This window comes from Stigmatopora argus, chromosome 20 (genome assembly GCF_051989625.1).
Source record: "Stigmatopora argus isolate UIUO_Sarg chromosome 20, RoL_Sarg_1.0, whole genome shotgun sequence".
In the NCBI taxonomy this organism is placed as follows: Eukaryota; Metazoa; Chordata; class Actinopteri; order Syngnathiformes; family Syngnathidae; genus Stigmatopora; species Stigmatopora argus.
Window position 1 is genome coordinate 2,937,015 of NC_135406.1, and position 19,462 is coordinate 2,956,476.

The 19,462-nt window shown below is 51.6% G+C and overlaps 5 protein-coding genes across 8 annotated transcripts; 2 read left to right on the forward strand and 3 right to left on the reverse strand.

Moving 5' to 3' along the window:
* Window positions 1–91: 91 nt before the first annotated feature.
* Window positions 92–1,140, reverse strand: LOC144066333 (transmembrane protein 272-like). Its single transcript, XM_077589790.1, has 4 exons — window positions 1,062–1,140; window positions 928–978; window positions 639–845; window positions 92–492 (listed from the first exon to the last, which is right to left on the reverse strand). The coding sequence occupies exons 1-4, from the start codon at window positions 1,123–1,125 to the stop codon at window positions 284–286; spliced, it is 531 nt and encodes a 176-aa protein (XP_077445916.1). The 5' UTR covers window positions 1,126–1,140; the 3' UTR covers window positions 92–283.
* On the reverse strand, window positions 1,125–14,040 carry LOC144066332 (uncharacterized). 3 transcript variants are annotated; one of them, XM_077589787.1, is made up of 5 exons: window positions 13,786–14,040; window positions 13,613–13,701; window positions 3,150–3,233; window positions 1,388–1,491; window positions 1,125–1,148 (listed from the first exon to the last, which is right to left on the reverse strand). In XM_077589787.1, the coding sequence occupies exons 1-4, from the start codon at window positions 14,038–14,040 to the stop codon at window positions 1,488–1,490; spliced, it is 432 nt and encodes a 143-aa protein (XP_077445913.1). In that variant the 3' UTR covers window positions 1,125–1,148; window positions 1,388–1,487. The 3 variants fall into 3 exon arrangements, with proteins under 3 accessions (XP_077445913.1, XP_077445915.1, XP_077445914.1); XM_077589789.1 differs by having other exon boundaries at window positions 13,578–13,701; XM_077589788.1 differs by lacking the exons at window positions 1,125–1,148; window positions 1,388–1,491 and having other exon boundaries at window positions 2,567–3,233; window positions 13,578–13,701.
* ntn5 (netrin 5) lies at window positions 3,621–8,882 on the forward strand. Its single transcript, XM_077588881.1, has 7 exons — window positions 3,621–3,677; window positions 6,257–7,551; window positions 7,629–7,817; window positions 7,913–8,062; window positions 8,133–8,183; window positions 8,290–8,370; window positions 8,457–8,882. The coding sequence occupies exons 2-7, from the start codon at window positions 6,267–6,269 to the stop codon at window positions 8,879–8,881; spliced, it is 2,181 nt and encodes a 726-aa protein (XP_077445007.1). The 5' UTR covers window positions 3,621–3,677; window positions 6,257–6,266; the 3' UTR covers window position 8,882.
* Window positions 12,121–13,328, forward strand: cfap184 (cilia and flagella associated protein 184). Its single transcript, XM_077589437.1, has 3 exons — window positions 12,121–12,502; window positions 12,569–12,898; window positions 12,960–13,328. The coding sequence occupies exons 1-3, from the start codon at window positions 12,128–12,130 to the stop codon at window positions 13,326–13,328; spliced, it is 1,074 nt and encodes a 357-aa protein (XP_077445563.1). The 5' UTR covers window positions 12,121–12,127.
* tbc1d14 (TBC1 domain family, member 14) lies at window positions 13,929–18,733 on the reverse strand. 2 transcript variants are annotated; one of them, XR_013297480.1, is made up of 14 exons: window positions 18,335–18,733; window positions 17,400–17,976; window positions 17,083–17,206; window positions 16,095–16,219; window positions 15,846–15,928; window positions 15,549–15,773; window positions 15,413–15,481; window positions 15,251–15,339; window positions 15,099–15,170; window positions 14,895–15,023; window positions 14,712–14,821; window positions 14,369–14,627; window positions 14,076–14,291; window positions 13,929–13,986 (listed from the first exon to the last, which is right to left on the reverse strand). XR_013297480.1 is itself a non-coding variant. In XM_077589784.1 (13 exons), exons 1-13 carry the CDS (start codon window positions 18,354–18,356, stop codon window positions 14,235–14,237), a joined length of 1,941 nt encoding a protein of 646 aa, XP_077445910.1. In that variant the 5' UTR covers window positions 18,357–18,733; the 3' UTR covers window positions 13,929–14,234. The 2 variants fall into 2 exon arrangements, 1 of the variants encoding a protein (XP_077445910.1); XM_077589784.1 differs by having other exon boundaries at window positions 13,929–14,291.
* Window positions 18,734–19,462: the final 729 nt, after the last annotated feature.

Consider the following 19,462-nt stretch of genomic DNA (forward strand, 5'->3'; position numbering starts at 1 on the left):
CGCGAGTATATTTTTAATTTTGCGCCTGCTCTGGTCTGTCTTCTGTCCGGTCTGGGAATCCACTTCCACCAGTCCAAGTAAAGAATACGGATCGCTGTTTCCCGTACAGGGTATTTTTTGTTTTTCTTTTATTCGATATTGTGGAAAGCCCCTCGACATCGTATTTCAACATTCGATGGTTTCACAAAGCTCTACGAGACTCGCACATTCTTCAGTCAGCCGCGGTAAAAGGGTCCATTCGGAAAGGGTTTTAAGAGGAACCTACCCGCCTGTCTGCGATTTTCTAGACGTAGTCGTCGAAGTCCGGCTGGCCGCATATGAAGTAGTACACCAGCAAGAGGAAGCTGAGGCCCACGGAGAGACCGATCAGGATGTAGACCATCGTGGTGGTCCAGAAGGCAAACAGGTAGAGTTCCTTGTTACAGTACGAGCCCACGTCACTGGCGTTTTTGGAGTAGTTGGGCTTGTAAATGGAGTAGATCCAAACGTTCCCTGCGGAGATTGGACGGGAATTGAGAAACCAACTTCCGGATACGGTTTTCCAGACCGACCGTAACCGTCACAGGCCAGAGAACCACGCAAAACAGCATGTGGATACACGGTCCCACCCCCAATGAAATAATGGCTCAGCCACTCACCGGCCACGAACCAGCAGAGGAGCAAAAAGGACAGCAGGGCGTTCCAGCCTAAACAGAAACGGCAGATCGGGTTCGGGGGGCCATCTTTGGGCCGTCTGGCGCAGGGCAGGCAGACGGACAGCACCAGCAGGACCAGGAAGACCCCCACCACGATCAGGTAAACGGGGACGTTGCGCTGGCGGGGGCAGTCGTTCAGGTGCACCGCCCCTGACGTCACACGCCGGAAGGAAGGGGTCACAAAAGGAGTTAGCGAGGAGTTCCCAGGCTTCAAAAGGTCCGCCACACTTACCCATAGCGATCTGGGCAATGGGGACGATGCAAAAAACCACCTTGGCCACGACTGCAGAGGCAAAGGGAGGAGTTTTAGGATTAGAAAGATTGAAGTGGCGAGCGGAGAAGCGCTTAAGGACGGCGGACTCTCACTTAGGACGGGTGTAGGCAGTTGGGGAAATTTGTTAAGGAGATGCAACAGGGCACGGTTGGCCATGGCGGTGTGCGGTGGCTCCGAAGCTAGGTACGAATGGCAAAGCTTTTCACTCACTTCAAATCAAAAGCCGGCCGGATAGTCGCGATACTAGCGTGGGAGTGGTTGGACCGCATTCCCGGCGAACAAGCTCGACAAAATAAGATTTCTCAAACGAGGAGACTGCCTCGCCTTTCCAAAGAAATTTTCAAAACCACACCCAAGTCAAACTGTGGTTTTGGAGGGTTTTGGTTCATTTTATGGCAAGAAATGAAATTCCTCTTACCTTAGCTGGCAACGACGAGCACCTGACTACAACTTCTCCTCGTTCAATGGGTCCAGGTGACTGATTGGGCCGAGCGATGACGTCAGCGAGACGAGACGGTTTACCTGCGTCACGTGATCGGAATTCTTGCCGATTTGACTTTGCTTTGACGTAGAAAGCATTGACCTTTACTCTTGTAAAATGTCTCAAGGTTTGCACCAAAATTTTTGATCATTTTAGCCATGCCAAAGCAACTTGCACAGTTTTATATCGATAATCCAAGCTTTTAAAAGAATCTCGACGCCTGACTGTAAAGGAGACTTGCAACACCCTAGTCGGCCACCGGAGGGCGTCTAAAGCAAAAGAATACACTCCAATGTATTCTCCCTTGATTTTTCCAAATGTTAAAACTGCACAAAATGACTCCTACATTGCAAATTATGACCCGATTGAGGGCGATAGACGTCTAATTTGAACAAAAAACATTTGTCTAATCACTGCTGGCCTTCCTCCAACTGTTTACGCGAGACAAATTCCTATTAATTTAAAGCAGAATAATTCCACACCACCAGATTTCTCATCGTCAGTGGCACTGAAAACGTTCCTTTTGCTATTACAGTCTCAACAAATGAGAAGGTTTAAAAACGGAATTTAACTGAATTTTCTCCATTTTTATTTTTGCATCTCAAGATTTAATTTATTTGGTTCATGTTATTAGACTGCATGACATTATATGCAATTCAGTCCCAAACATGGCTTGATCCACCTTGATATTATATATAATCTTATTTTTTAAAAACTTTTCCCTACATTAAATATCATTTCTTGACTTCTCCCCATGCGGCAATAAATCTGCCATCCAAAATCGGAGTGTAAATAGCTGGATGATGAGGTATGAAGGGCACCTCCCTGCATTAGTTACGCTTGTTCTTCTTCTTCTTCTTTGACGTCTCAAAGCGCCCGTCAAAGAGCGAGACGCGCTTTTACCATTTGACTACTGCTCCCCAGTATTATGTGGGGAGAACGTATTGCGCAAATTTAGAGTCCATACGGACGGGATATTTGTTAGCGTACCTGGAGAACGTACCAGCCCATGCGTTTTGAAAAAAAACTATTTTTTATGGCCTTCTTTATTTGATTTTTTTGGTCTTCCCCACCACCAATCAAGAGTTAAAGTCCCTCCCTCCCTCCCTCCCGACTCCCATCTGCATCAGATTTGCTTCACATCTGACAACCATCTCGCGCATGCCGCCAATTAGCTTCCATTTCCACTCAGGTCAGGGCTAAATGGAGCGCGGACCAGAAGATAAGGCCCGCCGGACAAACGGCCAAAGCTAACTGTGGCTTGACGCTATTTCCAAACGCACGGAGAGCAGCGAAAGCATTCCAAACGAGACAAAACCAATTTTTCTTGCTAACCATTGAAATCCAGTGGCGGTCCGTGCATTTCCTAGTGACGCCTTCAGCAAAAACTATTTTATGGCTATAAAACCTCTACTGCAGCTACAGTTGCGACACATAAAAAAATAATCAATAATAACCTCATACAATTGAAATATTATTTAGGAATATAGCCAATGGAAAAGCAATGAAAGGAAGCTAACACCCCATTTGGAATTATTTCATAAGTATTGATGGACAAAATATAATATATGATTCAGATATTTCTTAGGCCAGCAGAGAAGGCCTTGAAGGCCCTGACGGCACACCACTGTTGAAATCCCTTCAAAAAGTTCTTTTTTTTCTTTCTATTTTTGACAAATAATTGTAACGGATTGCCAACCTGGAGCGGACGTCTCGCGCCGTCCACAGCCAGTCGTCCCAGTTGAAATGAATTGGACATCTATTTTCGTCCACAGGAATTACGCTGAAACGAAAACAAAACATTAGAATCCACTGAAAGGCACGACCGACCATTCATTTTAAACATTTGATTTGTGTGTCATTTAATTTATACATCAAAAAGCTTGTATAGCATACAAAAAAACAATAAACAGTAGTCATAAAAAAGTATTTTCTGGGCCTAATCCATTTGCAATTGTGTGTTTATGTAGTTTATGACTCTTGTGGCACAAATAGAAGAAAAAATGTCGATTGTAGAATAATAGCCAGGCATTTTTGAATGGCTTGTTTTTTGCAACAGGTTTTTCCATGGAGGCCAGCGCACTCCTTTTTTAATCTTCTCCTCTTTCTCCTCCTCCCGCTTTCTTTTTTTTTTCTTTTTTTGAAGACAGAAGACAGCCGCGCTGAAGCTGGATGTGCGCAGGGGCACTTTGCTGGGACAAGAAGCATCTCGGGGGGGACGCGCATGGTGAGTTTTGCCTGTTTTTTTAATATTCCAAACACCCGCAAAAAAAATTGCTACTTTTTTTTTTTAACAGGGCGACAAAATTCCAACATTTGCACGTTTAAAGTTCACGTCGTTCCGTTAAGGGTCTCGTCACAGCTATTATTTCACGTGTTAGTGATTTTAGCAACTCCAAAAAATATATATTTATGTATTGATGTAGCTGAATGGATGATAAAAGAAGGCAAAAGGGTTGCGTTTAATGACAATTGGATTTTTCCACGCCATCAAAAAAAACGTGGCCTTTTAAATGACGCAGCTCGGCAAACACGATCCTTCCTTCCCGGAACTTAACGAAAAAGCGCGCAATTAGCCGCGCGTGATTAAGCCGCCGCCGCCGGGAAATCAAAACACAGCTTTAAGCTTCAAAAGCATTCATCCCAAATCACGCAATTTAAGTTACACGCCACGCCGTAAATCTCCAGCATGGAAGGAGCAAATAAATAAGCTCATCTCCATAACGTGAATGATCTTTTGCCAGAGAAATCCAAGAAGTCAAGCGAGAAGCGCTTCTTTAATTTAGGGGCCTTTTTTTCCAGTTTGTTTATTTTTGAAATGCATCCAAGTGTGTTGTTGGCCGATAAATTATTCGCCGGGTGGTAGCATGTGGATTTCATTGAAACGTACGCCACATTTACCAGCGTGGCTCATCTTTTGGAATGGCAATGATTTCATGGCCATCTGTTTTTCAATATCAACACGTGAAGCTTCCGTGGGAAGACCGCCGCCAACTTCTACGGATGCTTCTTCAAATAAATAAATAAAATGGAGTGTGTGTAAAGGGACTAAATTGCCATATGAACTCATGGGACAATCCGTTTTAACTTGGCAGAATAAGAACCAAGTTAAATATCATATTAATTCTTGTTGCTATGAACATTTTTAATTGTGGAAAGGATTAAGCCAGCAAATGTATATGTCATTTCTTCCATATTTTTTTTTGATCATGTCTATTTATTCCATTTGATACACGACAACAAAACCCAAAGAAAATGAAAGCTAGTTTTCCCTGTCATTTAGACATGCATTTTTCTTTCGCAGTAATTCTTACGACTAGGAAAAAAAAATGTGTATTCTGGATTGGAGGCCTTTAAGCCAGGGGTCGGGAATCTTTTTGACACAAACAATTCCTATTTACAAATTTTATTTCTTTGAGAGCCCTACTCAGAATTTTAGTGTAAAAATGTGCAAATGAGATGTGACTTTTTGGGGGGTCATTTTACCACTTTTAAAGTACTAAATGAATTATTTTGACAGCACTGTTGCTAACCAATGAAAATATGCAGGCAGAAAAGTCTAATAAAAAGCTAATTTAAAAAAAGATGATTAAAGTGCCGACGTGACGCTCCTATTGGTGCATTCGGGACTCGGCTCTCCGCGTCACCAGCGGTTTAAATACATATTTTACCTCACAGGTTAGCGAAGAGCCACATGCGCACATCAGAAGAGCCACATATGGCTCCCGAGCCATAGGTTCCCTACCCCTGCTTTAAGCTAAAGATACGACAAAGCGGCTTTGATTCCACTTTGTGTCACTTCCACCACTAAAATTAGACAATTAGACCAAAAACGGCGCGGCTGGAATCTGCTCTCCGTGTGGAATAACACACACACACACATGCGCACACACATGCAGGCCAGGAATGCGTTTTGGGAATACGCGCGGCAGGGTTGGATTTCTCCGGACAATTGCATAGGAACAAAGAAGTCCAAGCGGTTACATGCGCCAACAGGTGTCCAAAGTCCAGACTTTGATGCTAGACTTTTAGAGGCTTCGGGGCTCCGAATATTCAACGATTACACTCCGACTCATTGGCAAGTATTCGCTGCGGTCGGAACGACCGCTCCCGCTGACAAATTCATTTCGGGGACATCCGTCTGTCCACCGTGGTCCGCCTCACGGGCAGGATTTGGATTTTGAACTTTGTTACGGGTCCCGGTTGCCCGGTCACCGTCAATTGGCGGCCCCGTTCGGTGTTTTCCAGAGGGATGACGAGACGGGTCAGGTTCCGGGCCCCCGCCGGCCGTCAGTGTCAGCCCCTCGTTAGGGCGTCGTGCATCCGCCGCGGAGCGACGGGGCCAGGTGACGCGCCAGCTGGGGGGGGGGGTCAGGTGACATACGAGCCGGGGGGGGCCGGGCTTCTCCACGTGGACAATGTTGCCAGGTGACGGAGCACAGAAAGCGGGAACGGGAGGTGGTCTACGTTCGCCGGCTGGATTGTTGGTTTTGTCCGCATTCCAAGACTAACTAACTAACTCTCTGGCGAGTCCAATCTTGACAGCGGGATGAATTACGCCGGCCGGTCACCAGCTGGAAGAGGCAGGGAGAGATTTGTCGGCGCTGGGGAGAAAAACTATTGGTGTTCGGGGTGCAGGCCAGGTTTCCCGCCCGCCTTCGTGCATCCAAAAGATCCCGACGGATCCGTTCCGGCTCGGGGTTCGGCTCCGGCTGGGAAGCCGGCCGGCTAAACGCTACCGTGGAGAGATGTCCGTCACGCTAGTTTTCGGCAAACCCGCTCATACCGTCGTCTTCTTTCCCACAGGCTGGATGACATGATGTCCCAAGACTTTTCCCTCCCCACCTCCACCTTGGTTGTCCTGCTCCTCCTTTATCTTCTTCCCCGTCCCCTTCTCCCGTCCTCGCCGTCCCCCCGCCCCCTGAGTTGGACCTCGCCCCAGGATCCCTGCTACCAGCCGGACGGCCGCCCTCGCCACTGCCTGTCCGAGTTCATCGACGCCGCCCACGGGGTCTCGGTCGACGCCGGCCGCTCTCTGCCGGGCTCGGCCTTCCGCGGCGACGTGGGGACCCTGACGGTCCTGGAAAACCCTCGCAACCTGACTTGCTGGCGGGCCGAGGGGAGCCGGGACGGCGGGGACTGGGTGCTCACCGTGCCCCTGGGTCGGCGCTTTGAGATCGCCTACGTGAGTCTGCAGTTTTGCCATCGCGGAGAGCCGTCGGACCCCCTCTCCGTCTCCGTCTTCAAGTCCATGGACTACAGAAACACGTGGAGGCCCATGCAACACTATTCCGCCGATTGTCTGGGGGATTTCGGTCTCCCCGCCCGCACGGCGGCCGCCACCAGACAGCAGGAGACGGAACCGCTGTGCTCCGACCCTCGGCCCTTGCAGAGGCGACGGGGCGGCGCCGTGCTGGCCTTCTCGGCCCTGGACGGGCGCCCATCCTCGCCCGATTTCGACTACAGCCCCACCTTGCAAGACTGGGTGACGGCCACGGACATCCGCGTGGTCTTCCACCAAAAAAGGGACAGCTTGGGGGCAGGAGGGGGGCGAGATCCGGCGAGGTGGCCTGACGCCAAAAAGTGGGATACTGGCTCGCAGAGAAGAGAGGACCAGGCTCGGGGCAGGGCTCGGCTAGCAGACGGAAACAACGTGACCCGCCAGGAGAGCGCTTTGGGCCGGGGCGCTCCCTTCAGAAAGGCTACGAAATTTCCGAACCTCGGCGGCGAGAACGCCGACAACCTGTGGCTCCTTTGCCCAAACGGAGAGTGCGACTGGAGCGCGGAGGCGGGGCCACGCCGCAGAGACGGCAAAGGGCGAGAACTGAGGAAACGGCGAAACAACCGCCCCGCCGCCGGAGAGAGCTCCGGAAACCCGCGGGGGGCGCCGGCCCCGCCCCTTCTGGTCCTGTCGGACCTACAGGTGGGGGGCCGCTGCAAATGCAACGGCCACGCTTCCAAGTGTCGGCGCGACCACGCGGGCCGAGCCCGCTGCGTGTGCGAGCATCACACGGCCGGCCCGGACTGCGACGTGTGCGAGGACTTCTACTTGGACAGACCCTGGCACCGGGCCACGCCCACCCAGCCCAACCCTTGCGTGGGTGAGTCTAGCGCCTAGCGCCTAGCGCCCGGCGCCGCGCGAGCTTGCCTCCACCCGTGGTATTTTCCCTTTGTGTAGCGTGCGAGTGCAACGGCCATTCCAAGAAGTGCCGTTTCAGCATGGAGGCCTTCCAGCAATCCGGGCGGCGCAGCGGCGGCGTCTGCCTCAAGTGTCGCCACCACACGGCGGGACGCCACTGCCAGTACTGCCACATCGGGTACACTCGGGACCAAAGCAAGCCGCCGCGCCACCGCCGGGCCTGCCGACGTCAGTGTCTACCGACGCCGCGGCGCGCGTCGGCCAAACGGCGTGGCTTCCCCCGCCGTTTCCGTGGTTAAGCCCCGGTCGTTTCCTTCCCCCAGCTTGCCAGTGCAATCCCCTGGGAGCGGTGGGCCGAGGGTGCAACAACACGTCGGGTCAGTGTCTGTGCCGGCAAGGGGTGACCGGCCTCAGGTGCAACCGCTGCGCCCTGGGATACAAACGGGGCACGTCGCCACTGCGCCCCTGCGTCCGTAAGTCCGACCAAACGCGTTCGCGCGTTTACGAGATGTCCGGACGACGTGACTGGGTTTGTGATTGCAGCGACGGAAGACGCGGCTCCGACTCCGGTCTTCCAGCCTCAATACGCCATCGGTGAGCAAAAAAATGGACGGACACGGTCACGTGACAAGGTCACCTGTCCGTCACGGGACATTGCGGGGAACTGTAGACAGGTGCTAACGCTAATCCTCCCCCACAGATGAGGAGTGTGCGTCCCACTGCCAGCCATCGCAGGGCAGAGTCAGGATGAACTTGGACACCTACTGCCTCAAAGACTACGGTGGGTTGCTAGCTCGCTAGCTTTTCCAATTTCCACTGTGTTTTCTGTCGACAAAGAGAAAGTGACCAGGTTTCGCTCTTTGCCAGTGCTAAAAGCGCAGGTGAAAGGGAAGGAGCGTTCCGGTCCCTGGTGGAACTTTTCCATCTACGTCCAGGTGGTTTTCCGCTCGGGTTCCCCCTCCCGCCTCCGCAGGGGCCCCCAGTCCCTGTGGGTCCCGGACCGGGACCTGACCTGCGGCTGCCCCGCCCTCCAGGCGGGCCGGACGTTTCTGCTGATCGGCGCCGACGGGGACCAGGGGGGCCGGGCCCCGGACGAGAGCCGGCTGGTGGCCGACCGCTCCACTCTGGCCCTCCAGTGGCGGGATCACTGGAGCTCTAAACTCAGGGGCTTTCGGGGGCAGGACAAGAGGGGCGGCTGTCCCGAGCGCCCCCCGCGGCAAACGGGGGGCCACTCGGAGCCGCCCACGGGGTACGTGCCCCCTCACCTGCGAGCTAAGGCGGGCGGCGAATAAAGCCACGGTGAAAGTTTCTGAGGTGTTGCTTATTCGTCGTGACACTTTAACGAGGGAGTGGATGACTTTACGACTAGATCCCAATAAGTGGGACATTTTGTACTTATTGCTATCATGGTTATTGTAAATAAAAAGAAGGGCTGCCGTGCGTGTTAGCTAGTGAGCGCCTCGTTGCAAAGACAGATGGAAGGAAGCCGGTCTATTTGCAGTCGGGGACGGTTGCTGATTGGCTGTGCCGTCATTGGCAGGAAGCGACAAAATGCCTGCCGGAGAGGCCAACTATCTGGCCTTCGCCGTGTGTGTGTGTATGTATGTGTGCGTATGTGTGTGTGTGCACCTGCCACAGTGAGGCCGCAGGAAGCACCTGTCATTGGCCGTCTCCTCCCGCCAGCGCCCGACGACATGAGCGTTTGATCCCCCCAAAGTCCCCGAAGGCACACACTTACACGGACACTAACAGACAACTTAAGCCCGGCTGGCTGGCGTGGACGACGCGCGGCCATGTTTTTCGCACGCATCCCCCCCCCGCCCCGCAACCCCAGACGTTCGTCGACCCCCCCCCCCCCCCCCGGCCCCCCAAAAAAGGATATTCAGGAGGTGTTTTCATTCTAGCGGATGGCCGTTTTGCGAATGGCGTGTTCTTGAGCTGCACTTAAAATCCTTCATTTTGACCAAAAACCTGAACCTGAAAAATCGAGTGTGCCTCGTTTGTGACCGGAGTAATTCGAGTAGAATATTGTCCGTTGATTTAGTAATCTAATCATTTTCAATGCGAGGAAAGAACGTCGTTTACATGACAGACATTTTGTAGTGATTGTAGTTATTTAAGGCAATTAAAGCACATGCATAAGGCAGTTTTAGAGAGTTACTTTTAGGAAAACATTCATTTATGAATTGTAAAACTATTTAAAATTGACATATTCTAGATCAGAGAGTCACTTGGAGTAGAACATTATTGATTTGATAAGGGACGGCACATATTAATCAACATATTTATATTCATGTTAATGAACAGAAATATGTAAGATTGTAGCCGCCGGCTAATCTTTATATTGAATATGTAGACATTAAAAGAATAAATTCCATTTACAGTCAAGTAATTTTAGTTGAAATAATTTCATGACTCATGACTAATTGATTTAGGTACAAGATATAACAAAAACAATACAAGACATCAAAATGGATAGCAAACAAATGTGACGTGACCCGTATTATAATAGTACTTTTGCATCAATTCTAACAACACACACACACATTTTCCTTTGGTGTCACTTTGGTGTTAACACGAGATGTTCAATCCCCGCCACGGCAAATTTTGGGCTGCCTTTGAAATGTCTTCAAGTCGGTCGGGGAAACGCCCCCGGTTTGAACCCCATATCGAGTCGGACCCACTCCCCAGCTGGATTTTCTATTTCCATACAGACAGACGCGCCACGGCGAGAGTACTTTTGTCACTTTTTAGCACGCTCGTAAAATGATTCCACTTTCCTTCCATAAAAGGCAGCGACTGGGTTAGCAACTTCTGCTGCGCATCCACGGACTTTGCGTTCACGTGGTTTAGGGCAGCGGAGTGACAAAAAAGGTTTTGGTTTTAGGCGACCCCCCTCCTGACATGATTTGTTGTTTGAATTGCAAAAAAAAAACTCCGGCTGCGGTCGTAACCCTAACCCCGGAAGGTCCAGGTGGCGGACCAGTAGCGCGGCTGGCCTTTTGAGACGACCAACTCTGCCTAGTTTGATTTGAACCGAAACCAATCGCCATTTCAAGCCCGGGGAGGTGACCTTTGACCCGCTTTCCCCAACGTACGCGACGCTCCCTTTCATACGCACGCAAACGCACCCCCGGTGGAAATGTTTTTAGAATTTAAAATAACTTCCAATGGAATTGAAGACACTTTCACTGCGAGTTGAAGCGAGTTCGTCACGAGAAGACATTTCAAGTGGGGCAGGGAATGAACATCTTTTTTTAAAAAATCTGTAAACCCTTTCAGTTGCAAAATGTTTTTTTTTTTTGCATTATAAAGGGCATTTTTTGGGGGGAGGGGGAGTAATATTGACAAAAAAGATGGCCCTTGCAAATGAGCTCAAAAGTAACAGTGTGTTAAAAGTCATGGTGGTGTAGAATTATGCTAAATAACTGCAGACATAGAAGAAAAATAAAAGCATGAGATGTATGAGAATATGGGAAAAGCAGTCAACTCAGACAACCATTCAGAAAAATGAAAGATCAGGCGAGGTAGGATTTTTTTTAAAAAAATGCAGATGATACGGAAAAGAAGGCCAATTGTCTTCAAATGATTACGGAGTTGTCTAACGGATGGTGGTCCGTCAAGTGGGTGGTCTCGTCGCGGCGTCCGTCATGTGGCAGAAAGATTCAGTGCTCTTGCACGGCAGGTAGCACAGATGCTACGTCTCTTTTTTTTTTTTTTTTAAGCCCCGCACCCCCCCCAAAAGGAACTTTCCCAACCGACACTGATTCCTTCCCACCGAGCCTGCGTGTCTTTTTAAAGGCGCGTCTCAGATTCGGCATCGCTTTTAGCACCGCCGACCGATCATCGTCTGGAAGGAAGGCCGCGCCAGGTCTAGACGCGGCCGCCGTCATTTTCTGACTCTCGAGACGGTGTCGTGGTGAATTCAGAAACCTGCAAGTGTCAACTTTCAAGTCTATTTTTTTAACTTCTATTTGTAATAAACACTAGACACTATTTCCTTCTTAGAGTGGAAAACTATCCTTTTAATTAAAGGTGACATTTAGTTTCTTTGTTTTAAAGACAGTTTGTTAGTCTCCTTTCTTTTACAATATTTACTGAATATTGGAGAGGTAAAAAAATATATATATATTTTAAGATTTGGATAAATCCCTGTATTTGATCCCAACGCTAACGGCGAGCTTAATCCTGAACTCAACATTCAATTTCAATGAGAAAAATACAGGGTTTGAAATGTATATATATATATATATATATATATATATATATATATATATATATATATATATATATATATATATATATATTTTTCAAAACTGATGAAGATATTTAATTCTACACAAACGTAAGGCACAGGAACTATAAAACTAGCGTGCGTCAGTTTTCCGAAGCTCACTAATCCGTCGCGTTCGATTGCGCTCTTGTCAAACACTGCCCTCTTGCGGAGACCACCCGTCCCTACAGCTTGATGGAGCCGGCCTACGGGTTTCCATGAGAACCAAAACAAAACAAAACAATTCCCTCGCCTGGAGGAAAAAATGTCTACCGTTGGGCGAGATGAATCCGCCGTGGACATCGAGGTGGCGGAAGCGGAGCAATCTCCGAGCAAAAGTGAGGACGGCATTGGGGAGGATGCCTCCGAGCTCCTGCTGCGGGAGCTGGAAGAGGAGGAGGGCCACCTCAAACGACGTAACGCAGAGCTCCGGTTGAGGTTGGCCTTCTACTTCGGCAGGAATCCGGCTCCGGAAGAACAACAAGTAGAAGAAGAAGAAGAACCCGAACCGGGCAACAGGGACTACGAGGACTTACTGGAGCGCCTGGCGCGGCTCAAGAGGCTGGCCGCTTCCCAGTCAGAGCGGGCCGAGCGAGAGGAGCGGGAGTTGAGTCCGCGCCACCGAGAGGCGCTCGGCCAGGTGAGCCACCGCCACCGCCACCGCCACCTCCCCACGCCGGGTTAGTTGGCTTTCCTTCCTTCCCAGGTGGAGGAAGAATGGCGAGCCCTGCTCTCGGTCAAAAGGAAACTGGCCCTTGGGGCGCTCCGCGCTCACTTGCCGTCCGAGGCGGCTCGCCACAAGGTGGATGGCGCGCTGGAGTCAGAGCGGGCGGGTCGCCACCGGCTCAGGAACCTGCGTCTCGAACACGCCGGGGCGGAGAGCGCGGTGGCCCGCCTGGAGGCCCAGCTGGCTGAGGAAGAGAAGGACCCGGAGCACGTGGCGCTCCGGGCCCAAAGGGACCAGGAGAGGAGAACCCACCGGCGGAGGAGCCGAGAGGCCTCCAGAATCCGAAAGAGCACCGAGCGCACCTTGGAGGTATTGCACGATGGCCCTCTGCCGGCCAGCCTAGGACAAAAATGCTTTCCTCCTCTTGCAGTTACTGTCAAATGTGAAGGAGAAGCTCCACTGGAGTCGCACGGAGCTGCGGGCCAAGGGGGAAGACCTGGCCCGGCTCCGGCTCGCCACGTCCGCCGGGATGGACCTGCTGGTCCGAACCCGGCGGGCCCGCGGGGACTCGCGGGCACACAACGCCGAGCTCGGGCGCTCGCGGGGACTACTCGGGAACGGCCGCCTCTTGCGGGACTTTGGGGCTACAGTGGGCGCTTCCCAAGAACTGGAACGGCAACTGGAGAAGCTCAAACGCCGGCGAGAAGCCTTTGTCGTGGTGCGGTCCGGCCGTATGCTGAGCCCCCACGCCCCCTATGAAAACGAAGACCAGCTCCGAGAAACTCAACTCTTGAATTAAGTATCGCCAGTCAGGAGGTCCCTGATTTGGAGTACGCTTGGCGGTATCAATAGCACCGACACGTGAACTTTGAAAATTGATTTCATTTTTCTGAATAAAGGTTGTCTAAAGGACTGCATGTGTTACAAAATGAAGGCTATTACAGGGAGTCAAATGGGATTTTGTGAAGCATAAATGCCTTTTCTATTGGTCCCCCAAAAAAGCAACATCGCCTGGAAAACGTAACATTCACGTGAAGAAGAAACTTACGTGAGGTGGCTGTTGTCAGAGGCGAGATGACGTACGTCAGATAGATGGGGTGGTCATTGGCGTGATAGCCCTTAAAATAGTGGCCTTCGGTCATCGGGCAGACAATCGGCTGCAATCGGGTCACCTTGGGGACGGGAGAAATATTTCAATACGGTTTCAGAAGATGCTTGTAGATCAAACCGGGCGGAAAATGGCACGTGCTCCTCACCATGGCAATTCTGGAGAGGATTCGCCGCCGGTTTAGCCGTGCGCTCGCTCCCTTGTAGAAGATTTGTGGTGCTTCCGACGCTTCCGTGAGCTGGCCCACATCGAACTTTGACGGAAAGGACAGAAATGTACTGGAGAGTAGGACAATTTGCAACTCCTTTATTTGCTCGGACGACATGTCCAAAGCAATGAAAACCAACACCTGAAGAGGACAGCAAATCATAGACAGGACAGTGCAATCAGAGTGTACATTCATTACAAGGACGCTTTGATTTCCTTGCTGCTTTTTACCACTTCCGCGTGTAACAATTCAACGGGGCCTCCTAAACGACGGGTACGACGGGGCACTACATTTCAAGTCAGGGTTCAAGAGTGAGCAACAAAGCATTGGGCGAGTGGTTGCGTAGATAAGGCACCCCGTGGTTCAACATGGGACCCCGTTGAGGCTCTTCAGCGCTTCAGCACCGGACTCCCTCGCTCCGGGTCCTTCTGTAACATCTGCAGGACCTTCGAGGGAACGGGCGAAAACCACGGTCACCTTTCATACCAGAACCCGGCGACCCCCGGGGCGACGTCGGGCCTACCGTCGGCCACTTCCTGTTGCGGCTAATCATGTGGACGGCGGCGATCTGCTGGAAGAGTCGCTCGGCCGGGATGAGGTCGGGCAGCCGGGTGAGGAACTGCGCCATGTGGATGAAGTCCAGGCCGGTCAGAACGTCCCGGAAGAGGCGGAGCAATCCCAGCGCCGTGCGGAACAGGAACTCCTCGCCGTCGCGGCAGAACACGTCCCACACGCGGGACGCCAGGTCCAGTGGCAAGGACTTGCTGTAGAGGGTGAAGATCCTGGTACAAGGGGAGGGAGGTCAGGCCGACGTAATTAAGAGAAAGGACCCGTTTCCCTCCTTCATTGAAAAGACGCCGCCTCACCAGTCGATCAAATAAATATCCGGGGTCAGCTTGTTCCTCTTGAAATGCGCAAAGAGCTTTGGTAGGTTTTCTTCAAAGAAGACCTCGAATGCAGCAAAGTAGGTCAACATCTGAGAAACGAGCGCAGACGTGGTCAGCGCGTACGCCACGGGAAGACCGGCGGCTTTGACGGCGCGCACTGACGAGGCCGTGGTCCACTCTGAAGAAGGCCATCTGACAAGGTCTGTTCAGCAGGTTGGCCAAGGCCACGAAGGCGTCGGCCGTGTCCAGGTTGAGGATGAGCACCGCCGCGATGAACGACATTCCCTGCACCTACCGACGCAAACCGACAACCCGTGTGGAAAATGGCCGCCGGCCCGATAGGCGGAGGGAGTAAGGGCGACTCACGTAACCGACGTCTGGCCGGTAGCAAGTGTAGGCTCCCAGAATGCCGTGCAGCACGTCGTGGTAGGGCCCACCCTTGATGAGGAGCACAGAACGGAACAGAATCAGACGCCGTCCCAACCCGGTTCGGGGCAGGGCGGGCTTCACCCACTGACCTCCTGGAAGATGCATAACTGGGGGAAGGTTCTGGAGATGTCCAGCTTGATCAGCTCCAAGCTCGACTCCCGATTGGACGAACCCGCGTCTGGGGAAAGGGGGGCGGGGCGTGAATCAAGCCCACTGGCGTTGGAACATTTGACCCGAGCGGCCGTCCGTACCTTGGTTTAGGGTGTCGGGCGCGGTCCCCCATTTTTCTTTGGCCCGCGCCAAACAGATGTGATAAAGATCTAACGGAAACAAACGTTCGGGGTCACGTAGGGGGCCGACACCACCCGAGAAGGCGTCATCCGGTACCGTGCGTGATGTTGAGCTCGTTGCCCATGGCCAGGCTCCAGACTTTCCCCCTGACGCTGGGCGGGATGCCCCGCCACCACAGATCCCTCGCTCGGCGAGTCACCGACATGGAGCTCCAGTTGGGTAAGATCTCGCGGTTCCACGTCTGGGCGGCCGAGCCGATGCTCTCCTCCACTTTGCAGCGTTCCTCCAGCTGCTTCTTCCTCTTCAGGGCCTCCTTCAGTTCTACCGCCCAAGGGGTTCGGATTGGAACCGGAGAGGAGGACCGGGGTTTCAGAGCTTAGACCGTGGCCTTACCTCTCTTCTTGGCCTTGGTCACCATCTCTTCGTATTCCTGCCGATGTTTCTCGGCCTCCTCGGTCGGCTTGGCCGGAAGGTTACTGGGACGTACGTAATTTGCGAGTTACGATGGGTTGCTCATTTACGGCAGCCGGCGGTCGGGGAAGGAAAAATAAATACGCTTGGAAAGAATGTGGGGAATGCGAACGTAAAAGGGCGACGGGTCACGTGATAACCAATCCAAGTAAATAGAGCGTGTTTACATACGCGGGTCGGGCTTCCAGGATGAGGGCGGTGGTGGAAAGAGGCTCAAAGTCCAGGTTTTTCCTCACGTTTTGCCGGGGCGACGTGGTATTTCCGCTTCCGGGTCTGCCGGTCTTTCTTTCATATTCCTAAAAAAATAAAAAATAAATAAAGTGAGACTTAAATGTCATAGTTTTGGGGAAGCAAAAATGCAGACCCGTGCTAAGAAGACAAGGCTTTAGTGCGATATCGCCGGCACCCTTCCGTGATGCTCACTCACCATGAACGCGGGCGGCGGTTCCGCCCCAGGGGGTCCGGGGGGTGCCAGGCTCGGAGTTTGCGTCTCAGCCGAACCCTAGTCGGACGCCACCCCCGCTCCGGAGGGGCTTGTTAGCGGCGAAATAGTCGAGCTGGAGCCAGAGGAACGAGTCCCGCGAGGGAACCGAGGCGTCCTCATGACATCCCTTCCACCCCCCCTCGTGCCACCAAGCGGCGCCGCATCGGACCGGGAGCGACGGACGATGATGCGCGCCCCCCCCTTTTAGCCGCTGTACTAAAACAATCGGGCTTCTGTGCTGCCCTGACAGTCTTTGTAGTCGATCCCAGAAAAAAAACAGATCAAGGAGCGCTTCTTCTTGCCTAAATCGAACTAGCGTAATAAAGCCAACTAAGACGCCGAGACCAAAGGCAACGCCCGAGCAGGTTTTCCAAGCGCCAGCGAGACAAAGGGCTTGAAATTGGAGCTTTCGCTCGTCGTCAACCGATTCCTCGGGTAAGATATGATTACAGGCTCGGATCGGGTTGTAAAGCGCACATACCGTTTCTTTTAGGGGGCATTTGGAAGGCTGCTAGCTTGGAACGCTACATCTTTTTAGACCGGAGATCAGTAAATTTGACCCTAACCCTAACCCAAGTCCACGATTTTCCAGAAAACCCGAGTGGAGAGGTGAAATCTCCCCCCAGAACTTTGTAGTATAGGCAAAAATGAGCCTAAGCAATGCAGGAGTTGTACCTGTTGTATTCTTTTGGGGTCCTTGTTGGGCACCTGGCGTGGCGGCACCTTCCCAAACAGCTTCCATCCGGCATCCCGCTGTTCCCCTGAGTGACTGTCCTTGACTTTCCTGGCAAAGAGGTTCCTAGAAAAGGGGACGGGTACGAGACCACGTGAGGGAGCGCAACAACAAGCAGACTTATTTTACTCCCCACCGGTGGACCAGTGCAGTTTTAGTCGTCGTAAAACACCTCCCAAATTTTGGGGGGACGGCTGAATGTCCTCCAAAAAGTTTGAAAACATCACATTTTTACTAGTTTAGCAAAAAAAAAAGGCACCTGTTGAACAAGCTAGCGAGAGAGCCCAGCTTCTTCTGCTTGCCGTCCTCTTCCGGCCCGAGGAATCCAAGGCGGGTCGCCGGCGCCTCGCCCCCAAAGTCCGGGGTCAGAGAGACGTCGGAGAAGGGGGCCGGGCGTCCGTCGTCCGTCCCCAAGGTGACGATGGCGCTGGAGTCGCAGGTGACGGTGAAATCCGGGCCGTCCTCGTTAGACGCCGACAGCTCGGTGCTGGCGCTGGAGGCGCTGCACACCGACGCATCGTCGCTGCGGTTCAACGTTCGCCGGGCGGCGCCGGCGGGGCCGAAGAAGCCCCCCCGCGGGAAACCGGACGCCTCGTCGTCCAACGTCAACGTGGCGGGACAGTCTCCTCCGGGGAGGTCGGGGGGGTTGAGTTCCAGCGTGGGGATACCGGAGTCCTGGGAAGTCAGGCTATGGCTGTCGAGCTCCAAGCTAAGTTTGCGTGGACCACCGGGGAAGGTGGAAGTGGAAGGGGGGTCGAGCTCCAGATCGGGACAGTTGGAGACGACGGAGCCTCCGACCGCACAAGCGTTCTCCACCAGCGCACCTCCGGATGAGCCTGCGGCGAGAAGTCAACATAACTGGCAGCCTAAAAAAAAACGATGAATGTTTCTGGCTAAGATGACTCCTAAGGGTTTACCAGACTAAGTGGTGAATGCAGTTTTTGTGGGTTACAGGATACACAGGCATCGCTAACAATGAACAAACATTTCCTCAGGGTTTTCCTGATACTTAGGAAAGGCCACTTCCACCAAATCCAGGTTTAAGAGTTTACTTTTAAGCATCACGTGCATTGACTTAGAAGAAACTGGTCTTCAAGGGCCCCTAACCAGTCTCCTTTTCTAGATCTCTCAGCACATTCACACACACAGTAGCGGTATCGGTCGGTCGGTCGGTCGGTCGGGCGGGCAACCTACCACAGCGGCTCGGGTTCGCCATTGGAGGCCGTCGAAGCTACAGGTGTTCGGCCGCCGTCCGCAGGTTGGAACGCCCCATGGCGAAGCGGCGACCCCCCGTTTCTCCTCGACGCAACTCGGTGTACACCAAAACCACTTCCGCGAGGTCATTTGGCGAATTAAAAAGAAGCAGGACTCGGAGCGCAACTCGGTTGCTATAAAGTCGGCATGTTACGGTTGGGTGAACGGAAGCGATACGTACGCTAAATGTCGGAGTCGCTCGTGGAATAAAGCCAAAATAAGTTGAAGTCGCTTTAGTTGTTGACTTGTACCTGTGTGTGTGTTTCCTCCGCCATTTTAAAACTAAGTTGACACGGAATGCAATCGAACCCTGAGTGTAGCCGTTGATAGAGTCACCTGTCCGCAGGCAGACATCATCAATCGATCACCTTAACTAAGATGCCTTGTTATTGTTACTATTGCTTCAACTACATTACCCACTTTTTAACAAGTACTATAAAGACACAGGTTGTAAAAGGATTATTTTAAAAACACTTTTCAAAAAATCATTTCCTGTAATTGATACTTCCTCATAATTTTAACCCTCACATGCATCAATTATACATATTCATACACATATAGATGTTTTTTATTATATTCACAATCTTGCCAATATTTTTGCAGCCTCTATTTGTCATTCTATTGGATTATTTGTGTTGCCCAACATATTATTGTCAATAAAATGAATAAATGCAAGGATCTATTTTGGGAAAAAACACATTATTATTTGTCATTCTATTGGATTATTTGTGTTGCCCAACATATTATTGTTAATAAGATGAATAAATGCAAGGATCCATTTTGGGAGAAAAAATACAAAACAAACGCATTATTTCACTTCCACTCTTTCACTAACTGCCACAGCACATACACTGATGTGGTCTGGCGTTTAAACCATCAGGCTTCAGTGCCATCGACGGCGAGTGACGTCAAATATATTTGCACACGCCGACCACGATTGGCAAGCCGAGGTAAAAACTTGAAGACAAGTTGACGTTCCGTTTAGTTGACCCTTTTATTAGATGTTAATGGAATCCACAATGAAAGAAAATCATTTACTCGAGGGTGTACATGAAGTCAGAACACACA

What these genes read in the sequence shown, in the direction of transcription:
- cfap184 (XM_077589437.1), top strand. Translation starts at nt 12,128, where the DNA reads ATGTCTACCGTTGGGCGAGATGAATCCGCCGTGGACATCGAGGTGGCG. An exon ending in ACCGAGAGGCGCTCGGCCAG is followed by an intron (nt 12,503 to 12,568) that starts GTGAGCCACCGC and finishes CTTCCTTCCCAG; the next exon opens with GTGGAGGAAGAATGGCGAGC. An exon ending in GCACCGAGCGCACCTTGGAG is followed by an intron (nt 12,899 to 12,959) that starts GTATTGCACGAT and finishes CTCCTCTTGCAG; the next exon opens with TTACTGTCAAATGTGAAGGA.
- LOC144066333 (XM_077589790.1), bottom strand. Translation starts at nt 1,125, where the DNA reads ATGGCCAACCGTGCCCTGTTGCATCTCCTTAACAAATTTCCCCAACTG. An exon ending in ACTGCCTACACCCGTCCTAA is followed by an intron (nt 979 to 1,061) that starts GTGAGAGTCCGC and finishes TTGCCTCTGCAG; the next exon opens with TCGTGGCCAAGGTGGTTTTT. An exon ending in CATTGCCCAGATCGCTATGG is followed by an intron (nt 846 to 927) that starts GTAAGTGTGGCG and finishes GTGTGACGTCAG; the next exon opens with GGGCGGTGCACCTGAACGAC.
- tbc1d14 (XM_077589784.1), bottom strand. Translation starts at nt 18,356, where the DNA reads ATGGCGAACCCGAGCCGCTGTG. An exon ending in ACCCCAAAAGAATACAACAG is followed by an intron (nt 16,220 to 17,082) that starts GTACAACTCCTG and finishes TTATTTTTTTAG; the next exon opens with GAATATGAAAGAAAGACCGG. An exon ending in GACCAAGGCCAAGAAGAGAG is followed by an intron (nt 15,774 to 15,845) that starts GTAAGGCCACGG and finishes CTTGGGCGGTAG; the next exon opens with AACTGAAGGAGGCCCTGAAG.
- ntn5 (XM_077588881.1), top strand. Translation starts at nt 6,267, where the DNA reads ATGATGTCCCAAGACTTTTCCCTCCCCACCTCCACCTTGGTTGTCCTG. An exon ending in CCAGCCCAACCCTTGCGTGG is followed by an intron (nt 7,552 to 7,628) that starts GTGAGTCTAGCG and finishes CCCTTTGTGTAG; the next exon opens with CGTGCGAGTGCAACGGCCAT. An exon ending in CTACTGCCTCAAAGACTACG is followed by an intron (nt 8,371 to 8,456) that starts GTGGGTTGCTAG and finishes GCTCTTTGCCAG; the next exon opens with TGCTAAAAGCGCAGGTGAAA.
- LOC144066332 (XM_077589787.1), bottom strand. Translation starts at nt 14,040, where the DNA reads ATGAATGTACACTCTGATTGCACTGTCCTGTCTATGATTTGCTGTCCT. An exon ending in TCCTCTCCAGAATTGCCATG is followed by an intron (nt 13,702 to 13,785) that starts GTGAGGAGCACG and finishes CCCGTCCCCAAG; the next exon opens with GTGACCCGATTGCAGCCGAT. An exon ending in GACCACCCCATCTATCTGAC is followed by an intron (nt 3,234 to 13,612) that starts GTACGTCATCTC and finishes TTTTCGTTTCAG; the next exon opens with CGTAATTCCTGTGGACGAAA.